Source organism: Carcharhinus amblyrhynchos, chromosome 11 (assembly GCF_965287045.1).
Source record: "Carcharhinus amblyrhynchos chromosome 11, sCarAmb.v2.hapA, whole genome shotgun sequence".
NCBI lineage: Eukaryota > Metazoa > Chordata > Chondrichthyes > Carcharhiniformes > Carcharhinidae > Carcharhinus > Carcharhinus amblyrhynchos.
In genome coordinates, this window is record NC_137334.1 from 49,253,082 (window position 1) to 49,275,721 (window position 22,640).

The window sequence follows — 22,640 nt, forward strand, 5'->3', positions numbered from 1 at the left end:
TATCTGGAACTTCTTTCTTCTTTGGTACCTTTGCTACCTAGATGGTGCTTTCTCTAAGACATAGATGAAGCAGTGAGAACCAGCTATTCTCGAGAGAGAGCTGAAAGTTACGAGTTGAGAGCTGAAAGCTCTGGCAGGTGGCAGCTACTCTATTCTCTTTGTCCCGTTGCCCCCTTCTTTTCTATCCAAGATTGTGTATCACTATTACCCACAATAGGATTGGTTCTAGGTTGTCAAAACCAACAGATTTAAATTTAATAGGTTCTTGGTATCTAAGCGCCTTATTCAAATTGATTGACTAAATTCAAAAGCCTGTTGTCTTTGTAAAAACTGCTGCTTGACTTTTCAATACAATCGTTTCAGTTTGGGTTCCCTATGTATTTGCGTTTTAAATCTTTAAGCACGGGCAAAAGCACTACCTTTTAATGGACTCCGCAATGCTATCCCCCCCAGCATTTTACAATTTTACAAACATCAAATTTTAACTTCCTCCTTCCCAGTCTAGAATCACTCTACCCAACTACAAGACACAATGAATACTATCACAAGGATAGGCATAGAGGATTACAGCATTGGAGAAAATGCAAAGGAGATTTACCAGGATGCTGCCTGGTTTGGAGGGTAGGTCTTATGAGGAAAGGTTGAGGGAGCTGGGGCTTTTCTCTTTAGAGCGGAGAAGGATGAGAGGCGACTTAATAGAAGTTTATAAGATGATGAGGGGATTGATAGAGTGGATGTGCAGAGACTATTTCCTTGGGTAGATGTAGCTGTTACTAGAGGGCATAACTATAAGGTTCATGGTGGGAGATATAGGAGGGATGTCCAAGGTAGATTCTTTACTCAGAGAGTGGTTGGGGTGTGGAGTGCACTCCCTGCTGTGATAGTGGAGTCGGACACTTTAGGAACTTTCAAGCGGTTATTGGATAGGCACGTGGAGCACACTGGAATGATAGGGAGTGGGATAGCTTGTTCTAAGGTTTGGACATAGCTCGGCACAACATCAAGGGCCAAAGGGCCTGTACTGTTCTATGTTCTATAACATAGTTGGATGTTTACTACCAAATAGAATTTGAATGAATTTGAGTAAACAGAACAATAAATTAGTCTATCATGACATTTTGGTTAAGTTAACAATAACATATATTCAATGGCTAAGAGTAGAATGCAACGCAGTAAAATTAAATTTATGGTTTGTATTCAAAGCATTAGTGTATTTTGCTTTCCCTCCTTGAGTAGGATGTGAAACATAGTTTGGCTTTAAGATACCATACGCACAGAGAAGAAACATTTCAGCTACCAGTTTCCTAAATCTGAAGGTTGAACCTGCAACAATTCAATTTAAAATGGTGGTAAAACTTAAGACAAGCAACCTAATTTAGATATTTAAATTGTGGATCACCTTTGCAGAGACTAGAACCAGGGGGCACAATTTAAGAATTAAAGGTCTAATGTTTAAGATGGAGATGAGGAGAAATCTTTCCTGTCTGGTCGTTAGTATGTGGCATTCTCTTCACAGCAGAGGCTGGGTAATTAAATTTATTCAAGGCAGAGTGGGACAGGTTTTTGAGGGACAAGGGTTATGAGGAACAGACAGAAAACTGGAATTGAAAACACAAACAGATCAATTAAGATCTTATTGATTGGTGGAGCAGGCTCAAAAGATTGATGATCTTCTCCTGCTCCTCAGTCCCATGTTCCTGTGTGTTCCAGGTCCGCATCCAAAAAGGTTCCCACCTCTCCATAGGATTCTGCAAAGTTTAGATCTGCTTCTACTAAAAGATGAATGTTGGTTGTCAAATTATGCTGGGAACAATTTAAGATCATCAAAGAAAGAGGAAAAAATTAACAAAGAAACATGATTTGAGGAAAACAGAAATCACTTCACAAATTATTGATTTGTTTCTTTAACAATCACCATCTAAGATAGTTATCCACATACTTTCTGTGCCATTCGTAGATCTGTTGGATGTTTCCAAAAATGATCTTATCTTTTCCCTTCATATCATCAGGAATTCCTTTCTCTTCCATTTTTTTCATGAAACCCTACAATATCAGAAATGTGCAGAAATTGGTAACTCGATTAAAGCCTTCTGTATTCACTAATTATAGTTCCTGCAGCCCTACGCCACAAGTGTCAATATAGCACAGTAGGTCCCATTGATCTCTGGCCTTGACTCTGCGAGAGTCTTGGTGTTAAGTGGGTTACGTAATGTAAATATTTCCAGTAAGCATCCTTTTAGGGAGCAAGTGGAGAAGGTGAAGCAAAATAGATCGATGGCTCCTTATGCCATCTTCAAATGTTCAGACTCTGAAGTTGATTTGCCCCTTTACCAAAGATCCAATCAAACATATTGCACGGCCAGAACTCTGAGGTTTCCAACCAGGGCCCCATTTTGTCACTGAACTGGCCACTGGATTCTTTCGGCATCCTGATCATTGGACAGATGGGGTGAGGAGATAACGGATTTCATTTGGGGAATGCTTCCCTTTTGGCCCTGTCTCCTATTACATCATGGGGCAAGTTGGAGATGGACAAGTGTATAGGTTGCTCAGAAAATGACAGAAATGCATCCTTCAATTTAGTTTCTGGAACTTATGTCGCTAGAACTCTAGGTGCAAAGGGCTGGTTTCTGTAAGTTAAGACCCTCTGTTCAAAAAAATTAGAAAATATTTTGGCCTGCTTGCAGGTGCCAGCATTCATACCCTGTGAAGACTTCCACAACATGCCTGAGAAGAATCCCATCCTCATTTCTTATTCCAGTGGAATGTGTCAGATTGATCCTGAGTCTAGAATATTGGCTGGAACTGGGGGAGTGGTTGTGTGACGATGTGTGTGTGTGTGTGTGTGTGTGTGTGTGTGTGTGTGCGTGAGGGAGGGGGTGGCGTGGGGGTTGCATGAGGGCACCAATGTTGTGAATGGAGGGTGGGGGTCTCACCACCCCAGAGATACACTCTATTCACACAAACTGAGCTCCCAAATTAAGAGGCTGAATTAAGAGGGTTCCTGACAGTGAAAATTACCAAACATATTTTCAGTGGCATTCCAATTAGATAACATTCATCTTACCTCTACCACAACTCCCAAGTCTTTAACATAAACTTTCTCAGTTTGAACAACTTCATTAAGGACATACCTGTAATGATACATATGTTAAAAAAAGGTTATGGTATCAATAGCTAAGAATTACATTAGGAACTAGGAACAGGAGGAGGCTATTTATTCCCTCAAGTTTGCTCCACCATTCAATGAGATCACTGCCGGGAATGTCTGTTAACCTTGGCCGGGAACTTCTGTGCTTACCTGAGCGAGGCTGTAAAATCCTGCCTTATGTCTGATTTGTGACCTAACTCTATATCTTTGCCCTGTACCTCAAGGTGTACCTCAAGGATCTGTTTTGGGGCCACTGCTGTTTGTCATTTTTATAAATGACCTAGATGAGGGTGTAGAAGGATGGATTAGTAAATTTGCTCATGGCACCAAAGTTGGAGGAGTTGTAGACAGTGAGGATGGATGTTACAGTTTGCAGAGGGACATAGATAAGCTGCAGAGCTGGGCTAAGAGGTAGCAGATGGAGTTTAATACGGAAAAGTGTGAGGTGATTCACTTTGGTAAGAATAACAGGGGTACAGAATATAGGGCTAATGGAAGGACACTTAGTAGTGTCGACGAGCAGAGGGATCTCGGGGTACATGTGCATAGCTCCCTGAAAGCTGGCACCCAGGTTGATAAGGTTGTTAAGAAGGTGTACGGTGTGTTAGCTTTTATTGTTAGAGTGATTGAATTTCGGAGCCGTGAGGTCATGTTACAACTGTACAAAACTCCGGTGCGGCCGCACTTGGAGTATTGCGTACAGTTCTGGTCGCCGCATTATAAGAAGGATGTGGAGGCATTGGAAAGGGTGCAGAGGAGGTTTACCAGGATGTTGCCTGGTATGGTGGGAAGGTCTATGAGGAAAGGCTGAGGCACTTGAGGTTATTTTCATTGGAGAGAAGAAGGTTACGAAGTGACCTGATTGAGGCATACAAGATGATCAAAGGATTGGATAGGGTGGACTTGTGAGAGCCTTTTACCTCGGATGGTGATGGCTAACACGGCAGGACATAGCTTTAAATTAAGGGGTGGTAATTATAGGACGGATGTCAGAGGTAGGTTCTTTACTCAGAGGGTAGTAAGGGCGTGGAGTGCCCTGCCTGCAGCAGTTGTGGACTTGCCAACTTTAAGGGTGTTCAAATGGTCAGTGGATAGGCATATGGATAACATTGGAATAGTTTAGGTTAGAGGGTCATTAGATTGGTTCCACTGGTCGGCGCAACATCGAGGGCCAAAGGGCCTGTACTGCGCTGTAATGTTCTATGTTCTATATCTGTTAATACTGTTTAACACAAATTTATCAATCTCAGATTTCAATTAAAGAAATGATGAAATATCAACTGCCATTTTACAGAAGAGAATTCCCAACTCTCATTGTCCTTTACCAATAGAAATGTTTCCTAATTTCACCCTGAAATACTTCTCTATTTTATTAGGTCTTTTCCCCCAGTCCCAGATTCCACAGCCAACAAAAATAGATTCTCTCTATCTAGCGAATCAGTTCCCTTTAATATATCAGAAACTCACATCAAGTAAACTGTTAATGTTCTAAATTCTAGCGAGTACGATTCTAGCTTGTGTAACCTCTTCTTGTAATTTAACCCATGAATCGAGTTATCATTCTAGTAAATTTGTGTTGCCTTCCCTTTAATATATCCTTCCTCTGCTATGGTACTCACAACTGAATAAGAATATTCCAATGCAATTAACTCTTAACTGCCATCTAAAACAGACTAGAAGCCACTCAGTGTGTACCAAACCATGACAAAAATGTGCCAGCAGAAATATTTTCCATACTAGGACTGTTGTGGTTCAGGAAGGCAACTCTTCACCACTGTCTCATGAACAACTTGGGATGGGTAATCTTTGCTGTCCTTACCAGTTATACCCTCATCCCATGAGTAAGAAAAGGTGTGGTTTAACCAGAAATTTGTATAGCTGCAACATGACTTCTCATCCCTTATACTCTCGTCTTCGAGATATAATGGACATAATTCCATTAGTCTTTTTGTAATGTCTTTAACATTGTAATGATCTGTGACATGATCCCGATATATCTCTTTGGACCTCCACTGCTTCTCGACTTTCACTATTGAGAAAGTATTCTGATTGGCCCTATTTAGGCCCAAAATGGGTGACCCACTCATACTTGTTTATATTCAAAATCATTTCTCACATTTTGGTCCCTACATTTAAAGTAAAATTAGAAGTTTATTTATTAGTTGCAAGTAGGCTGACATTAACACTGCAGTGAAGGTACTGTGAAAATCCCCTAGTCACCACACTCCAGCACCTGTTGGATACACTAAGGGAGAATTTATCATGGCCAATTCACCTAACTTGCACATCTTTGGACTGTCGAAGGAAACCAGAGCACCTGGAGGAAACCCACGTAGACGTGGGGAGAACGTGCAAACTCCACACAAACAGTGACCCAAGCTGTGAATCGAACTCAGATCCCTGGCACTGTGAGGCAGCAGTGCTAACTACTGTGCCACCGTGCCACCCCATTTAATTTATGAGTGGGCATGGGTGTTAATCATTTGTACGTAATGTTCCCCACTGTAAATAAACTGATATATGTTTAAGTTCTTTCATGATTCCTTTAAGAGCAAGTCACATGACTTGATCATGAGGTCATTGGGTGCCTCATATGTTCCTAATTTTAGTTTCAGTTTCTATTCTGTACAGACAAGAGCCCCTAGAATAAACTTGTAATGGGTGCAAACCACGGGCGCCATTCTCTCAGCCCGCAGACTGGGAGACGTAAGTGGAAGCAGTTTAGCGGGCTTCCTGCTGAAACACCATGGCCTCCATGTCTCTCTGGCCACCAGATTTCCAGCATTGTCAGTTCTGCTCCGGAAATTGGCATGGAGCTGTCTAAAATATTTAAATTCAAATTTAAATATCATTAGCGGGCCCAGGACTGAAGTCTCCGGGCCCACCAGGAGTGGTTCACTCCAACAGGGTTTACAACAGCTCCCACATAATAGGCAGCTGGTGGCCCAACTCTGCTGGAATGAAGGGGTGCCATGGAGGCCCCACAGGAGATCAGGAGTAAGGGAGGGTGCCCATTGGGCATTGCCAGCCTGGGCCCCTGGCACTGTCCAAGGGGCACCTTGGCACTGCCCATCGGGCATCAGACACTGCCAAATGGCCAGGGTCAGAGGTGTGGGTCCTATGGGGGGAGATTGATGGGGGGGGTGGGTGGCCTTGCTGCCCCTCTGCACTTGGGATCAGTGACAGAGAGAGGGTGGACAGTGATCACTGAGTTGGGGTGGGGGCCTGCCAATCTGCTGGTGAGGAAGGCAGGGAATTGGGACATTGGGACTGCGGGGGTGGGGGGGTGGAAATCGAGGCAGATCTGGGGAAAGTATGGTGAGGTGGGGGTGTTGGGCTTGGATGGGAGACGTCTGGAAGGCGAGCGATCAGGGGTTGTGGGATTTGCATGGCCAGCGACGCAGGGTCTTGGGGCTAGGCAGTGACCGGGAGGCCGACAATGTGGGGCTATTGCGAATGCGCTAATCTCCACTCTGACAGATCGGCACATGTGCAAGAGCCCACTAGGCGCTATGCTGCCAGTCTCTTGAGTAGGAATAGGAATTTGCAGATGCGCTGGGAACGCATGCGCATCTCCCAGATCAGAGAACAGTCAGAGACCAGCCCACGCTGGAGACCGGTGGGAAGGCAGGTAAGTCATTTGAATCTTTTTTTAATGTATTTTAAATAAGTTTTTAATGTTATTATGGGGAACTTGCTGGCCCTGATTGAATCTCCCACTCCACCAGGAGTATTTCATTGCAGCGGCGTTTATAGCTCCCCACCTTCAGGGAACTAGCAAAAGACCCCACTGGAGTGAAGAGATTGGGGCTCCCCAGGGGTCGGGTGGGAGGGGTGGTGTCCTCTGGGCATGGGAACCCTGGCAGTACCAGCCTGTGCACCCTGGCACTGCCCAAACGGGCAAAAATGCTCATGCCCTGGGGCACCTTGCCATTGCCCACCAGGCATCGGGCAGTGCCAAGAAGGTGGGGCCTATTGGCCAGGCCTAGGAGTAATCAGTGGGGGTAGAGGGCCCCGCTGCCCTCTGCAGACCAGATCAGTCTGAGATGGAGAGAGGGCAGCGATTGGGGGGGTGGTGGTCTGTCAGGGGCGGCCTGCCTTCTGGGAAGGGCCTGACCCCCTGGGGGTTTAACGGGAGGGGGGTGGGCAATCTACCAGGGTGAGATGAGTAGGGGGATCGCCATTGCTGAGGGGGCTATGCTGGACATCGGGGCACTCAGGGGCGGGGAGGTTCAGGGCTGGCTCGAGAATTGTTGTGGGGGCCGTGATTGGGCCATGGAGGGGGAGCGTTGGAAGGGTAGCACAATGGGGATCCTGGGTTGGTTAGTGATCGAGCTGGCTAGCAAACGGGGGCCACTGCGCATGTGTAGTATTCAGAGCTGTCAAACTCTGGCACGAATAGGCCCCCCCCTCCTGTGTTTTTAATTTGATTCACATTTGTGATCTCTGCAGTGTACAGAGTGCGGAGATTCGTGTGTGAAGTTGAACTGAGAAAACAGTTGTGATTTAGAACAGTTTTCCCACCAATTCAGCACTTTTGGGAGAATTGCCCCTGTTGTTCGGACATTACATAACCAATCATTAGGTGCATCATTTCTATGGTTCCTTGCGCTGAGGAGCTGTGTTCCTGTAGTTTTGAAGTGAAACCTGAGTCTTGCAAAAGATAAAAAGTGCATTCTTGGTCCAGGGGTTCTTCCATGTGCTTAGTGCAGGGTTCCCAGTGAGTTGGTGATGAACCTTTACAGTGACTGAACACATCAGTGATTCCTGTTTATCGTAGGGAATAAGGATGTCTCCCACAATGTAAAGGGCTAGAGTTATTCATTCCAGTCATTGTCAGTGTGTGCTTTCTGCATCTTTGAGCTGTAGCTGGCCATATTCCTCAGCCTCTGGAAGCACTGAACCTTAAAAGTACAGCTCACGAAGGATGACATTAGGTCAGGAGAGGTGAAACTTTCCCCACTGTCATGATATGACTCTTGTCATTGAGAGCAAGCGAGTTGCCATTGGTCAGATAGGAGTCAGTTTTCCATAGAGGCTCTGTGAAGATCTATGGACTGTCTCCACTGCCAAGTCGCCATCAACCTTCTGCAATGTAGAGACTATGTACAATGGCTGCATCCCCATGACAGGAGCTTTATCACACAGTGTTCACACTGCCATCAGTCAGACAGGAGGCCAATGATCACAGGAGTCATATAAAGATAATAGGGTGCCCTCATGATATGTCCTCAACAAGTTCCATAAATCTGGCAGCAATGAGCACATCCCAAGATTAATGGCCTCAATTATTGCCTTGTCGCTGACATTGTCTCCCTCAAGGACTTTGTCAACTTTGTTTCTTTTGATGTCCTTCTTATCAGAGGAAATGTGTCACTCCTCCATCCCCTCCTCCTGTAGTTCCTTCCCCTGCTGCAGTGCCAGGTTATGTAGGGCACAGCAAGTGACCCTGATGTGTTACACCATCTGCAGATCGTATTGCAGGGCTCCACCAGGCTGGTCCAGGCCCTGGAACCTTATCTTCAGCATCCTACTCCACCAGAGTGCGAGTTACAGCATGAGCCTCAATGTAACTTGCCTCTGCTGTGCTCTCTGGCCTCTGCACATGCACCATCAGCCACCTCCTCAGTAAGTAGCTCTTGTTTCCGAGGAGCTAACCGTGCAACCTGTGTGGACCCTGAAACATGTCAAGGGTCTGAGAGCCCCTCAGAATGTAGGCGTTGTGCACTCTTCCTGAGAATCAAGCACATGTCTGCAGGATGTGATTGGTGTGATCACAGATTAGCTGAACATTCAGTAAGTGGAAGCCCTTGTTGTTCACATAGTTCATTGCCTGATATCCTGGAGATCTGAGTGCTATGTAAGTACAGTTGATGACATCCCGTACTTGTGAAAAGCCAGATTTTTTTCACAAAGCCTATTACTCTTGCATCCCGGCTTGCCTGTTCTCAATTGAAGTGGATGAAATTGTGTGCCATTGTGAAGATTGTGCCCCTTACCCTGGATGAAATTATGTGCAGAGGCTTGCGAAATCCTGCCAAGGTCACCTGTGGAGTCCTGGAAGGAGCCACTAGAGTAACATTTGAGTGCAGAAGATGGCAGGTGTGACCACCTAGCTCTCTGGAGATGCATAGTTTTTGGTGATACCAGTTTTCAACATCTGCAGGTATGTTAGGCACCACCTGTAAACCCTGGTCTAGCTAGACACCTCTGAATGATGGCTCTCTGGTGTTTATCCTCTGTGTGCAAAGCAGGCCCTGCCACTCCTTCCTGCTCATGGTCCTGCTCCTGCCTTTGGCGAGTCAGTCATCTCTGTTGATGTCTTCTTCTCCTGCCTATAATTAAGAATGACAGCAAGTTTGCCATGCTCCATGACTTGTGCATTCTCCTTGTTGCAGTATCAAAGGGACAGACTTGATTGTTAGCATCTAAGGATCACTCTTTGTCCATTTATCCTCTGAAGCTGCCTTTTAAAGCCCAATAACTCATATCCTGGCACCATATTGATGCCCAGTCCTTATTTGGCATTTTGCTTTGGCAAGACCCCTCACCACTCTTTCCTCAGACTACATGACTGAGTGCCCACAGCTTTGGCCACTCTACTGCATTCGGAGATCTCACCTCAGGCCCAGGCATTGTCCAGATTTCACTCCAAGGCTCTGGGCACAATCTAAGAAGCCTGTGACGTGGTAGCAAAATGCATCTTCAAGAATGGAGTTTTTCACATTTGACAGTCACCCCACTGGCCTCTCCTTTGTCAGATCCAAAACGACCCCACCAGTATCCTGGAGTGCATCCCAGACAAAGGATTGGAGTCAATGCAAAAAATGCTGGGAATTCACAAATGGAAATGAAGGCGGGCCTATATTTCAGATGCAAAAACATTTTTTCTTGTTTTTAGATTTTCAACCACCTGTTGTGTAAGCATCTTTGGTTTCACAATACCATTTTCGTCAGAAAGCGCACAAGGAAACAAAGATCCAAATTTCCAGTGGGGAAAGTGTTGCCGTGACCAGTCACCTGGAATTCATTGAGCCAAATAAAGTGGAATGAGATAATATCTGGAGAGGTAGAATTTGGTTCAATATCAACTATAGAGTTTTCCTTGTGTCCTGCCACTATTTGAATGATAAACAACTACACCTACACAGGACATGTTCATCGCTTTTGGGCAGTGTATCAAAACTTAACATGCAGATCATATTTGAGACCATATTTCACTTCTAAGATAATAAAAACATTTTAACTTACAGTCTGCTTTTAAAAGCTTTGGCTTGTTTTTCTTCATTGTGAGGTGGCATTGAAGAATTCATTGAATTGAAATGAAGGTGAAATTTCAAATGACTTAGGAAACAAGTCTCGTTCCAGAACCTAGAAGAAAATAAATATTGACATGAGAAATTTGTACTCTTTTAATAAAAAGTGAACAAACTGTATCTATGAATACTGCATGAAGGCTAACCTGGATTTCCCCTGAAATTGGGCACGATTGCCTGCTCAAATGTAATTTGATTTGATTTGATTTGATTTATTATTGTCACATGTATTATGTACTGTGAAAAGTATTGTTTCTTGCATGCTATACAATCAAAGCATACCGTACATAGAGAAGGAAACAAGAGAGTGCAGAATGTAGTGTAACAGTCATAGCTTGGGTGTAGAGAAAGATCAACTTAATGTAAGGTCGGTCCATTCAAAAGTCTGACAGCAGCAGGGAAGAAGCTGTTCTTGAGCCGATTAAGAAGAGAGAAAGTCCAGGCTGCACAGGATCCTTAATTATGCTGGCTGCTTTGCCAAGACGGCGGGAAGTGTAGACAGAGTCAATGGATGGGAGGCTGATTAATGCATAGAAACGTCATGTTATCTGTTCATTATAATGATTTTATGTGCGGCCAGCTCCCTCTGTATTGTTCACCGGCTGCACTAATTAGTGGGTGGTGGGCCCAATGTTGTTATTTGCTGGCACTACTTTAGGAAAGTTTGCACCCCTTAAGTGGAAAGGGCAAATGTGGCCATGAGAGGATCTGACAACAATGGCTGACCACCGGAGAGAACATACACCAAGGTTTTTGAATATTGCAATGAAGGCCTTGATGGAGGAGGTGAAAAGATGGAACAATAAATTCTCTATTGGGAGAGGGTTTTGGCAGGGTTAGTACTGTATCATTCAAACAAATTGTATGACACTCAATGACACATTCTTCTTCCTCTTACAGGAGAACGTGGTGTACTACTTGAGGCAACAGGAATAACTGGAGGAAGAGAGGGCCAGTTACAACTTTTAACCCCTAATCAAGGAGGAAACAATGTTGACCATTCGAGGCCATTGCTAAGGTTGTGGCTAACACTAATGTTGAATCCATTGATGATGGCGGAATCCTTGTACCTAATTCTCCTCCTCATGTCTCACTTCCCCCTTATCCCACATTCTTTTCTCAAGTACTAACTGCAGATAGCGTAAGAATGCCATCTTATTTTTCCCTTAGTGTTCCCTGGTTTAGACTCAGCAGCCAGGGGAAATATCTTATCCACATCAGATGCCCTGAAAGAATTTTATAAATTACAGTGAAATCACCCTTCAGTCTTTGAAACTTTAGGGGATACAGATGCAATTCCCTCACCCTTTTTCCAAAAGACAGTTCCACCATCCGAGGCATGTCCATTTCACTCCCTCTATGGCAAGTATATCCCACCTTAGACAAACTGTACACAATATTCCAGATGAGGTCTCACTAAGGCTCAATACAACTGCACCAAGTCATCTTTACACCTCAGCTCAAATGCCCTTGCGATGAAGGCCAACATACCATTTGCAATGACACCCAGATGCCTTTGAGTGCCAACACTTCCCACCTCTCACCATTTAAGAAATATTCTACATTTTGTTTTTTTTCAACAAAAGTAAATAATTTCACACTTACTGACATTATATTCCATTTGCCATGTTCTTGCCCATTCACTTAGCTTGTTCAACCTCTCTTGGAACTTTCTCGCATTCTCCTCACAACCTACGTTCCCATCCAATTTGGGGGGTGATCTTACTGGCTCGTCCCACAGATCAATGGACAGAGTGAGCCAGTAAGATCATGCGAGGGTTTGCACCCAGTTTCTCACCCTTCACGATATCACAGGGCCTGGATTTCCATTGAGATCAGCCTTGTGCCCGAGAAGGGTATGAGCCCCCATCAACGGTACTTGACGTGATGGTCAAGAGACAATTGAGGCCCCGGGGAGGTTGGGGACAGGGAGGGAGTGCCCCTTGGGCAGTGCCAGCCTGGCACTGCCCATTGGATAGTGCCAAAATTGTGGTACTTGGAGGGGGTCAAACTTAAGGGGAGGGGCTGGTACCATGATGATGGTGGGACCAAAAGGGAAGTGTGTGGGGGGTAACTGTGCACTCTGCAACCAATCAGCTGGGGTGGCGATCGACTGGATGTGAGCAGGGAGTGTGGTGACCGAGCTGGGAGGTGGGGAGTGTGGGGCAATATCCGGGGAGGCCAACAATTACAGTTGCACAGAACAGAGAAATCTGTGCATGTGCAATTGTATCCTCTACTACAAGTAGCCAGCTGTCCAGCGAGCTTAGGTCCTGCCCTCCCGCTACTGACAGGAAATAGATTGTGCATAATATTTTGCACTAGGTGGCATAAGATTTGATTTGTGGTCTCGCTGAAAAAACTGATATGAAACTCCCATTTTCACACTTGTTTAGCACTTAGAAATTCTTTGGTAAGATCACCCCCTTGGTGTCATCGGTAAAATTAAAAATATAAAGTTGTTCCCACATCCAAATCAATGATATAGATTGTGAAAGGCTCCTCACACCGATTCTGTCAGTACTCCTCGAATAGCTTGCTATTCTGAAAATGGTCCACTTATTCCTATTCTCTGTTTTTTGTTTGTTAACCAATTCTTAATCCAGACATGTATGTTTCCCCAATCATATGCACTCTAATTTTATTCACTAAGCTCCTGTGTGGGACCTTACCAAAAGCTTTCTGAAAATCCAAATACACCCCATCCACTGGATTCTCCTTTACCAGTGCTAACAAGTAATACTCTAAACAAACTCCAAAAAGTTTATCAAACATGATTTCCCTTTCATAAATTTGTGTTGACTCTGCCCAATTTTACCATTCTTTTCTTAACATCCAGTTATCACATTCTTTATAATAGATTCTAAGATTTTCTCTATTACTGATGTCAAACTAACAGGTTTGTAGTTCTCCATTCTCTCTCTTCCTCCCTTCCTAAACAATGATGTTACACTTGCTACTTTCTATTCTGCAGAAAATTTTTCTGAAGCTATAGAATTTTAAAGCTTAACCATCAATGCATCTATTATCTCCTGAGCCACCTCCTTCAACACTCTGGAATGTAGTTCACCTGATCTAAGTTGAAAGGGTTAAAAATCACATATATTTAAAAAATCACATAAGCTGCAAACTGAACCTCAGTCACTCAGGGAAAGCTATGTACAAATGACAGGTTTTGATTAAAGTAAACCCAGATAAGTGACAAGGATTTTCTAATTGACTGATATGTAGCTGCGTGTCTTCCCAGTACAAGCAGGATCAATGGAAAGGGAGGTTGAGATATTATTGATCAAAGATATAGCAATAATTTCTTGCCAATATAACATGCACAAGTTTTAATTGGACATTATACCCTTATGGATGCATGATGTAACCTTAACTGTGATTGGATAGAGATAACTCATTCTTTTTATTAGCATATGCTAATTACTTGATGAGACTTTAATAGCTTTTATATTTAGTTTTTCACTCTGAATGGACATTCAGGGTCCTATAGCTATAGTAAAGCTAATCTTGAAATCGCTCTGTTACTTTGTTTGGCTACTTGAGGGGCACGATAGTTTTTAAATACAATAAGTGAACTATTATAACAGCCCCAACACAAGGGATTTATCAACTTCAATCCGATCAACTTTTCAAGTACTAACTTTTTATGAATAATTTATTTTAGTTCCTTGGTTTCACAAGTCCCTTGGTCACTTATTATTTCTGGAATATTTTCTGTATCTCCTTTCATGAAGTCAGACATGCAGTATTTGTTTAGTTTCTCTACTATAAATCTCCATTATAAAGTATCCTGTCCCAACGCATTGGACACATATTTGTGCTAACTAACCTTTCCCTTTCGACATACCTGAAAAACGACACCTGAAACAGTGCAGCACTCCCTCAGCTTCATACTGAAGGAAATTTCAAAGCAGGGGAAATGTGTGACATATTTGAAAAGCTTATATATTCGTTTCTTTACATTCCAACAACAGGGTAGTACAGACAGCAGAACTGTAATCTGATGCAATCTGACTGAAATCAGAATCATTACAACAAAAATTGATATAAAAACTAGTGTCTTTGCAAAAGAAAGGCTCTACCTGTCATTCAAATTCAGCTCGTTGTGTGTTTTTGTGTGCAGTACATAATATGAAAATCATATTCGAAGGGCAAAAACAAAATTCCTATCTTAAGATAAATTGATTAAAAAATGCTTTGTAGTTCTGTGCAAAAACTCAAAGTGAACTGCAAGAAACCCACACAGACACAGGGAGAATGTGCAAACTCCACACAGACAGTGACCCAAGGCCAGAATTGAACTTGGTTCCCTGGTGTTGTAAGACAGCAGTGCTAACCAATAGACCGCTCCTTGTAACAGGTAAGGTGATTAAAATGCTGGACTTCAGAGATTGCCAAAACACATGAAGAAATGTCAGTTCAAAAGGTGCCCGCCCCATGTTTATTTAATAAAGTTAGATGGAACTGTAAAGCAGGTGGACTGGCTAAGTTAATGAGCTGGAATCATATGGAGCTCAAGGGCAGCTCAGTGAAATGTTTCTGCTTTGGGAGTTAGAACTAAATTAGTTTAAACACATTTAGTTAACCTTGAAATGTTGTAAAACCCATTTACTTCAGAAGGTCAAAGGAGAAATTGTAAATGAGGGTTAATTATTAATTAATTTTGAAGACACCCCAAATCTGGCCCCTCAGCCCCCTTGCCAGGGCCTCTCGGAGTGCTCCCAAGCAAGGTCCCCCCAGCTCAACCCCCCTCCAAATTACCATCGCATTCAGCTCTATCAACAATCGCCATTGCAGACTGGGTATTTTCACAGCAGTGGCCATTGTTATCAGCGGCTATTGCCGTCAGTGGCTATTGCTGTCAGAGGCTATTATTATAAGAACATAAGAACATAAGAACATAAGAAATAGGAGCAGGAGTAGGCCATCTGGCCCTTCGAGCCTGCCCCGCCATTCAATAAGATCATGGCTGATCTGTCGTGGCTCAGTTCCACTTTCCCGCCCTCTCCCCATAACCCTTAATCCCCTCTCTTATCAAAAACCCATCAACCCGCTTCTTAAAAATATTTAGCGAGGCAGCCTCCACCACTTCAACGGGCAGAGAATTCCAGAGGTTCACCACCCTTTGAGTGAAGAAGTTCCTCCTCAACTCCGTTCTGAACTGCCCCCCCTTTATCTTGAGGCTGTGCCCCCTAGTCCTACTGTCTTTTTTGAGCGGGAAGAGTCTTTCCACCTCTATCCTATCCATCCCATTCATCATCTTATACGTCTCAATGAGATCTCCCCTCATTCTTCTAAACTCTAACGAGTACAAGCCTAGTTTATTCAGCCTCTCCTCATAGCTCAACCCCCTCAACTCCGGTATCAGCCTAGTAAACCTCCTCTGCACTCCCTCCAAGGCCAAAATATCCTTGCGCAGGTGCGGCGCCCAAAACTGCACACAGTACTCCAGCTGCGGCCTCACCAATGCCCTATACAGCTGCAGCAAGACCTCCCTACTTTTATATTCAATCCCCCTCGCTATGAAGGCCAGCATCCCATTCGCCTTCCTGACCACCTGCTGCACCTGCAGGCTGGGTTTTTGCGACTCATGCACAAGGACCCCGAGGTCCCTCTGCACCGTCGCCTGCTGCAGTTTTTCGCCACGTAAGTAATAGTCCTTCCTACCATTCTTCCTACCAAATTGGACCACCTCACACTTGCCAACATTAAATTCCATTTGCCATTTCCTGGCCCATTCACCCAGCCTATCTAGATCCTTCTGCAGACTCTCCACACCCTCCGCACAATTTGCCTTTCCCCCAAGCTTGGTGTCATCAGCAAATTTCGACACCCTACACTCGGTTCCCTCCTCCAGTGGCTATTATCAGTGGCTATTGCCCTCAGTGGCTATTGTTATCAGTGGCTGTTGTTGTCAGTGGCCATTGCTGGGATCAGAGAGCTTTTTGTTTTATTAATTCAAGGAATATGGGCTTCACTGGCCAGGTCAGCATTCATTGCCTATCAGAGGTGGAACTTGCTCCCCTGATGGAGGCAGAATGCCTGCCTGAAGCCAATTATAAACCTGATTGCTGTTAAATGGTTGGAGGGCCAGCTGGCCAAGTGGGGGCCAGGACTCATAAGAACATAAGAAATTGGAGCAGGAGTAGACCATCTAGCCCTTCGAGCCTGTCCCGCCATTCAATAAGATCATGGCTGATCTGTCGTGGCTCAGTTCCACTTTCCCGCCCTCTCCCCATAACCCTTAATCCCCTTGCTTATCAAAAACCCATCAACCCGCATCTTAAAAATATTTAGCAAGGCAGCCTCCACCACTTCAACAGGCAGAGAATTCCAGAGATTCACCACCCTTTGAGTGAAGAAGTTCCTCCTCAACTCTGTTCTAAACCGCCCCCCCTTTATCTTGAGGCTGTGCCCCCTAGTCCTACTGTCTTTTTTGAGCGGGAAGAGTCTCTCCACCTCTATCCTATCCATCCCATTCATCATCTTATACGTCTCAATGAGATCTCCCCTTATTCTTCTAAACTCTAACAAGTACAAGCCTAGTTTATTCAGCCTCTCCTCATAGCTCAACCCCCTCAACTCCGGTATCAGCCTAGTAAACCTCCTCTGCACTCCCTCCAAGGCCAAAATATCTTTGCGCAGGTGCGGCGCCCAAAACTGCACACAGTACTCCAGCTGCGGCCTCACCAATGCCCTGTACAGCTGCAGCAAGACCTCCCTACTTTTATATTCAATCCCCCTCACTATGATCTTATACCACCAACCCTCCATTCCAGCCCAAATGTGCCTTAAAGGCAGTAGAAACCTTAAAGAGGCCAGACAAAAGAGACAAATTTAAAATCTGGCAGTGGCAAGGTTGTGTGAAGGCCAAGCAAGGGCGGTGGAGCCTGAGTGGATTGGATTAGGTGAGCGGGGAATCACGGGCATGGGAAGACCATGGGGGAGTCTCCAGTGGTTAGCTCAGTTGGCTGGATGGCTAGTTTGTGTTGCAGAGTGATGCCAACAGCACGGGTTCAATTCAGGCACTGGCTGAGGTTATTCATGAAAACCCAGCTTCTCAATATTGCCTCTTGCCTGAGGTGTGGTGATCCACTTTGTACATGGTGCAAACTGCATGAGGCAAATGCAGGCATTCAAAGTACAATTGTAACCAGAGCTCCAAATTTTAACACACAAGCTGATCAGTCACATTTTAAAAAAGTGAGGCCAACATTGTGACACTGTGGTATCTGCATCACATCAAAGGGGAGAGCAGCCTATGGTCACCTGGGACTATGGTGAATTTACCTTAACACACCTGGCGCACTGTCCAACTTATTCTCAATCAATGACTATTGGTTCACTGTTTTACAACAGCACTGTTAAAAATATAAGTTGGTTCAGCTTTTCCGATGTAAAACAAATAACTGATCTATTACTTCTCAAGAATCGATTCAAAAATATATTAATCAATGGTATGCAAACTGGAGTCAGAGAATAAAGATTTGCAACAGACCACAGATGGTTGATCACAAAGTAATCACTTAGAAAGAAAGAACAAAATCCTCGGCAAAATAATTACGGAAATGGACACACTCAGCTTACCCAGGCCACAATGTAAGGAAACATTCAACACTTGAGAGTAAACTTACCAAACCAGCTTCAATACTTAAACACAGTCAACTCTGATGTTTTCCAGCTGAAGTTCTCTCTGCAGCAGCAGGAACAGTTAGTTTGCTTCAACAGACCAGTGTAGGAGAGGGAATGGAAGGAAATGTGCGTTGTTTATATGGACTATTCATAGCAAACATTATTCATGAGATTACAACAGTGGCGGTGAACAGGGCAGATTGGTTTGCATGTATTTTGCATGCTTCTTACAACTATACAGATTGTATCAAATGAAACAAGCACCTCTAGACTCCATATTATAATCAATGAGTTGTATTATACAATTGCATTCTGGATAGAATAAAGTCTCAGCTGTTTTCAGTAACAGACATTTACATAAAGAAATGTAAATATCATACAATTCAGGATCATTTTCACTCTCCCAGGTTGGGAGCAGGGTGAGCAGTTAAAAAAGTAGGTTTATTTCTTGTTGATGTCTGATTATAACACTATTGGTTTAGAATCCTGTTGAACTCTAGTTACAGCTTCATAACAAACAGAAACTGAAGTTCAGTGGTGTACATAGAACCTAAGTTGGCCAAGTGAATCTTTCAAGGTCTGCTATGATAAGTTTAAAGAAGGCATTCCTTGGTGGAGCTCAGAAGAAGAGGGTTACTTCTACATCAGAGGGGGAGGGTTGGTGGGGGATGGTTCCAATTGGGGTGGTCTGATCAGAGGTGGGGAGGAGGAGGGAATGAATACCAGCTCCAATCAGGATGGGGGGAGCAAGGTGCAGGTGCCAATTGGGGGAGAGAGAAGCCCCTGAGACATCCGTGGCAGGCTGCTGTGGGGAGATCATTGTTTGTTTTGGTCAGGACATCTTTTAAACATGTTCCCCCCAATCTCAGTACAGACAGGCTTTGCTGGTGTGTTGGGGCCCCTCCCCCTATATGATGGTATGAAACACACCTACCTGTTTTATTGTGACAGTGTGTGATAAGATCTGGAGAGAAGGCCATTGTGTTTCTTTGGGGAGAATCATACTGTTTTTCTCATGGGATCCAATTCTCTTGCCATTTTTTTGGCAAGATTTTGCCCATTATGTTTATTCTGTGTCTCTGCTGCCAGCTCCTCAGGCTCCAGGAGGTGACCTTCCTGGCCAACTTCTCCCTTCTAAGGGTACATTAGAACCATAGAATCCTGACAGAGCAGAAAGAAGCCATTCAGCCCATCAAGTCTGCAACATCTATCTGAAAGAGCATCCAACCCACTTCTCCCCTCCCCTAACCCCGCAAACCCATACATTTACCATGGCCAATTCATGTAACTGGCACATCTTTGGCATGCAAAAAGAAACTGGAGTACTTGGAGAAAAGCCACGCAACAGGGGAAGAATGTACAAACCCCACACAGTTACCCAAGGCTGGAATTGAACCCAGGTCCCTAGCACTGTGAAACAGCAGTGCTAACCACTTTGCCATTCCTGAAGGCTGGGGAAGTTGTTCAGCTGCCTTTTTTAGGTGTCAGGTTACAGGTTGCTGCTGTCCAGGAACCCCAGGTTACTGCTTTACATTGTGCAAAAGCTGGAAAACTTGGTGCAATAACAATTAAAACAAACACCCTCTCCAATATAACAATATAACTGCATTATAAGCGCTGAAGGTAACAAGGAAATTGCAGGCCAATCAATGTTATCAAAGTAGGTGTCAAAAAAATTGAAATTACTTCTAGTGATTCTAGTTATAAAGCAATCAATGTTGATCTGTTATAGGAACAAAATCCAGACTATAATTTAGAGAGTCTGACATTCTAGCTCTTTCAGCAGTTAAACTAAATTAAATTAAACTTGCTTGTGTTTAATGCCTTCTAATTATGATCAAGTTTATCATTTCATGTACTATCCTTTGCTGTTTAATGATGTATAGGAATAGTCACTAATTAAAGACAAAAGTAGATAATTTAAAACAACATGCTTGCATGGCAACAAATCTGGTTATTCTGTCTCTTTGGGAGAATCTTGTTTCATCCTATGCGTGGAATATTATGAGAAAAATTCTAAGTATCCAGCTGGTGTGAAAATGGGAAAGTTGAAGAACTGTTCTTTTTGGATGAGTTTTTACTCCCAATCGTGTACACATAGTGCATGAAAAAATGGGTTAAGCTGTTTGCAGCCACTAGAGGCAGTGGGTGTGGCTAAACTCGCCAGTTGACTTGATCAGGCAGCAGAGGAAGCTATTGCGCATGGCAGACCTCTGTGGCTGCACATACGTAATTCCAACAGAGGCCTGATAGAGAGAGAGAGAGGGATCTGTCAGGCCTTTGCTGCTGCAGCCAGCCTCAATTTAGCCACACCACCCACCCCTCCTCCCCCCCACAATCACATGGACCTGTGGCCGATCATGAGTCCCACACCACCCAAAAATATCACACCCACCTGCCGCCCAGTGATTGCACCTCTCCACTGATCTGATGCAGAACGGCAGTGGATGCCCACTGCCTCTCCCTTCTCCCTCCCTCCTCTCACCGATTATAGGCAGAGTGCTCAGTGGGCCCCCTCCCTCCTTTAACAGGCCAACCCATCCTGGACCTGCCCGCACCAGGACATGCCCTCCCAGCCCCACCCTTCAGGCCAGCCCCCATAGGCCCTACCCCATCTGGCCCCACCCAGTGCCAAAGTACCCAGCGAGTATTGCCAAAGCGCAAAGCTGTCAGTGCCAAGGTGCCAGGCTGGCACTGCCTAAGGGGACCCCACCTCGCACCCGGCTTTCCTGGGGGCCCTCAATGGCCTCCGGTTCTACTGGCAAGGGGAATGCAGTTGTTCCCCGTTTATGGGACGCAAGTGTTTTCTTCGCCAGACAGAATGTCTTCCAGTGAGGCCATAAAAGTAAGTGAGCCAAAATAATTGAGTGTCAGGCTCACTTAACACAAGGAAAATACTACTATAATAAATTTAAATAATTTAGTCAGCCTCTTGTTGACAGTGGGTGAGAGGCTGATTGCGCTGGAAATCCGATTCTGGTAAGATTGCGAGAGCTGAGAAATTGGGCGTGATTCTGATTTCATGGCTCTCAAGCAATTTTACCAGCTCATTACACCCGACCAGTATATCTGTTAGTACGGTACAGATTGGAAGTGTACTTGGGGGTATTTTCTGGCACAAGCATGCTACTTAATGATGCACTATCTTGTTTCAAATAATTTACAGTCTAAGAAAATGCGTGAAATGAGAACATATTGTTCAGAAGCATGATTCCAGGAATTTCCTTGGAAACTGCCCTCACACTGTCACTGTAACCTTACTGCAAGCATGACAGAAATCCCATTTAATGGGGTTGAGACTGTATTGCCTATAAAAGTATAGGAGCATTTTCAGGGGCTGTGTATTGAGCTAGCCTTCACATGACGGATTCCCTTTCTTAATTATGGCTCAGTTAACACAATGACTATGGAGACAAATACTCCAGTAAAAGACATTCTTTATTTTCCAAGTTTGGTCAACACATGAGCGAAAGAGATTTGGGACAGTTCTGAATCTATTCTGAAATTACATCACTCTCAGTACTACAATTATACAATTTTCGAAAGCTACTTGCCCACCCCAGTTGGGTAAGAGCCAATCATTATAAGTATAGATTATATACCTTGACCAATAACATTTGCTCTTGGACAGCATGGGACTGTGTGATCAACTTGTGGTCCTCAAGGGTCATCACTCATAGTCTCCTGATGCTTACCAGACCTTCCCTTATCTATGTCCTAGGTTCAGTGAGTATCCCATTCATTTGGACTGTTTGGAGGCCCCTGCTAAGACCTTGATTTCATGTGTATCCCATTCATTAGGACTGTCTAGAGACAGCTGAGTTGTTTTTTCCCTTTGTTTAGCAGCTGCATCATTCTAAGGAATGTGGTTCTTTTTACTTAACTTTGTCCCATCATGCCTCAGGAGCATTATGCTATTAACAAAGGCACGTGCTTTTAATATAGAATATGTTTTCGAAACTACTTGTCTAAATTCTCTAATAATGGGTATATGTGTCTCTATGCAAACAGTATATTTCAGGCACTTTGTAACTTTTATATATCCCATTCACTCTGATCTTATCTACCTTGATCTTAGTCCCAAGCCATTCAGAATCCTCCCCTTACAGAAGGTACGGCACGAGAGACATAACAGCTCTGAGGAAATTCTTGGCCAATATTTTATTTCAGATCTCTGCTTTACTTTTTAATGTGTATTTTGGTCCTACTTTCTCCCAATTCTCCAACATGAGGTCAGCACACTTGCATGGTTGATCTAATGATTTCCTGCCTTACAGACTTAAGTGAAAGTTTCCCATATGGCTTTTGGGGACGGTGGGATGGGAATGCAGTGAGGGGGAGAGTGGGCAGAACTTTAGCTTACCTCTTCAAGGTCAGTAATGTAAAGGTGTTGAGGCAGGGCAGGACTTCTCATACTTAAGTCTTAAATTGCTACCTGATGTAGCAATAGCACAGTAATTCACAGTAATTCTGTGTACTTGGCAATTAATGGTGCACATGGGCCCTATCTTGAGTCCAGGTCATGATTGGATTGC

General features: G+C 44.1%; 1 protein-coding gene across 1 annotated transcript in view; it reads right to left on the minus strand.

Annotated features, from left to right (window-relative positions):
* LOC145350122 (rho guanine nucleotide exchange factor 25-like) overlaps positions 1–18,210 on the minus strand; it is a 56,774-nt gene extending 38,564 nt beyond the window's left edge. The window contains exons 1-4 of the mRNA XM_080199054.1: positions 18,108–18,210; positions 10,403–10,522; positions 3,068–3,134; positions 1,940–2,043 (exon numbers count right to left, since the gene is read on the minus strand). Of these exons, the coding sequence (XP_080055180.1) occupies positions 1,940–2,043; positions 3,068–3,134; positions 10,403–10,464 (233 nt within the window). The 5' untranslated portion in view covers positions 10,465–10,522; positions 18,108–18,210. The remainder of the gene's footprint in view (positions 1–1,939; positions 2,044–3,067; positions 3,135–10,402; positions 10,523–18,107) is intronic.
* Between the last annotated feature and the right edge of the window lie 4,430 nt (positions 18,211–22,640).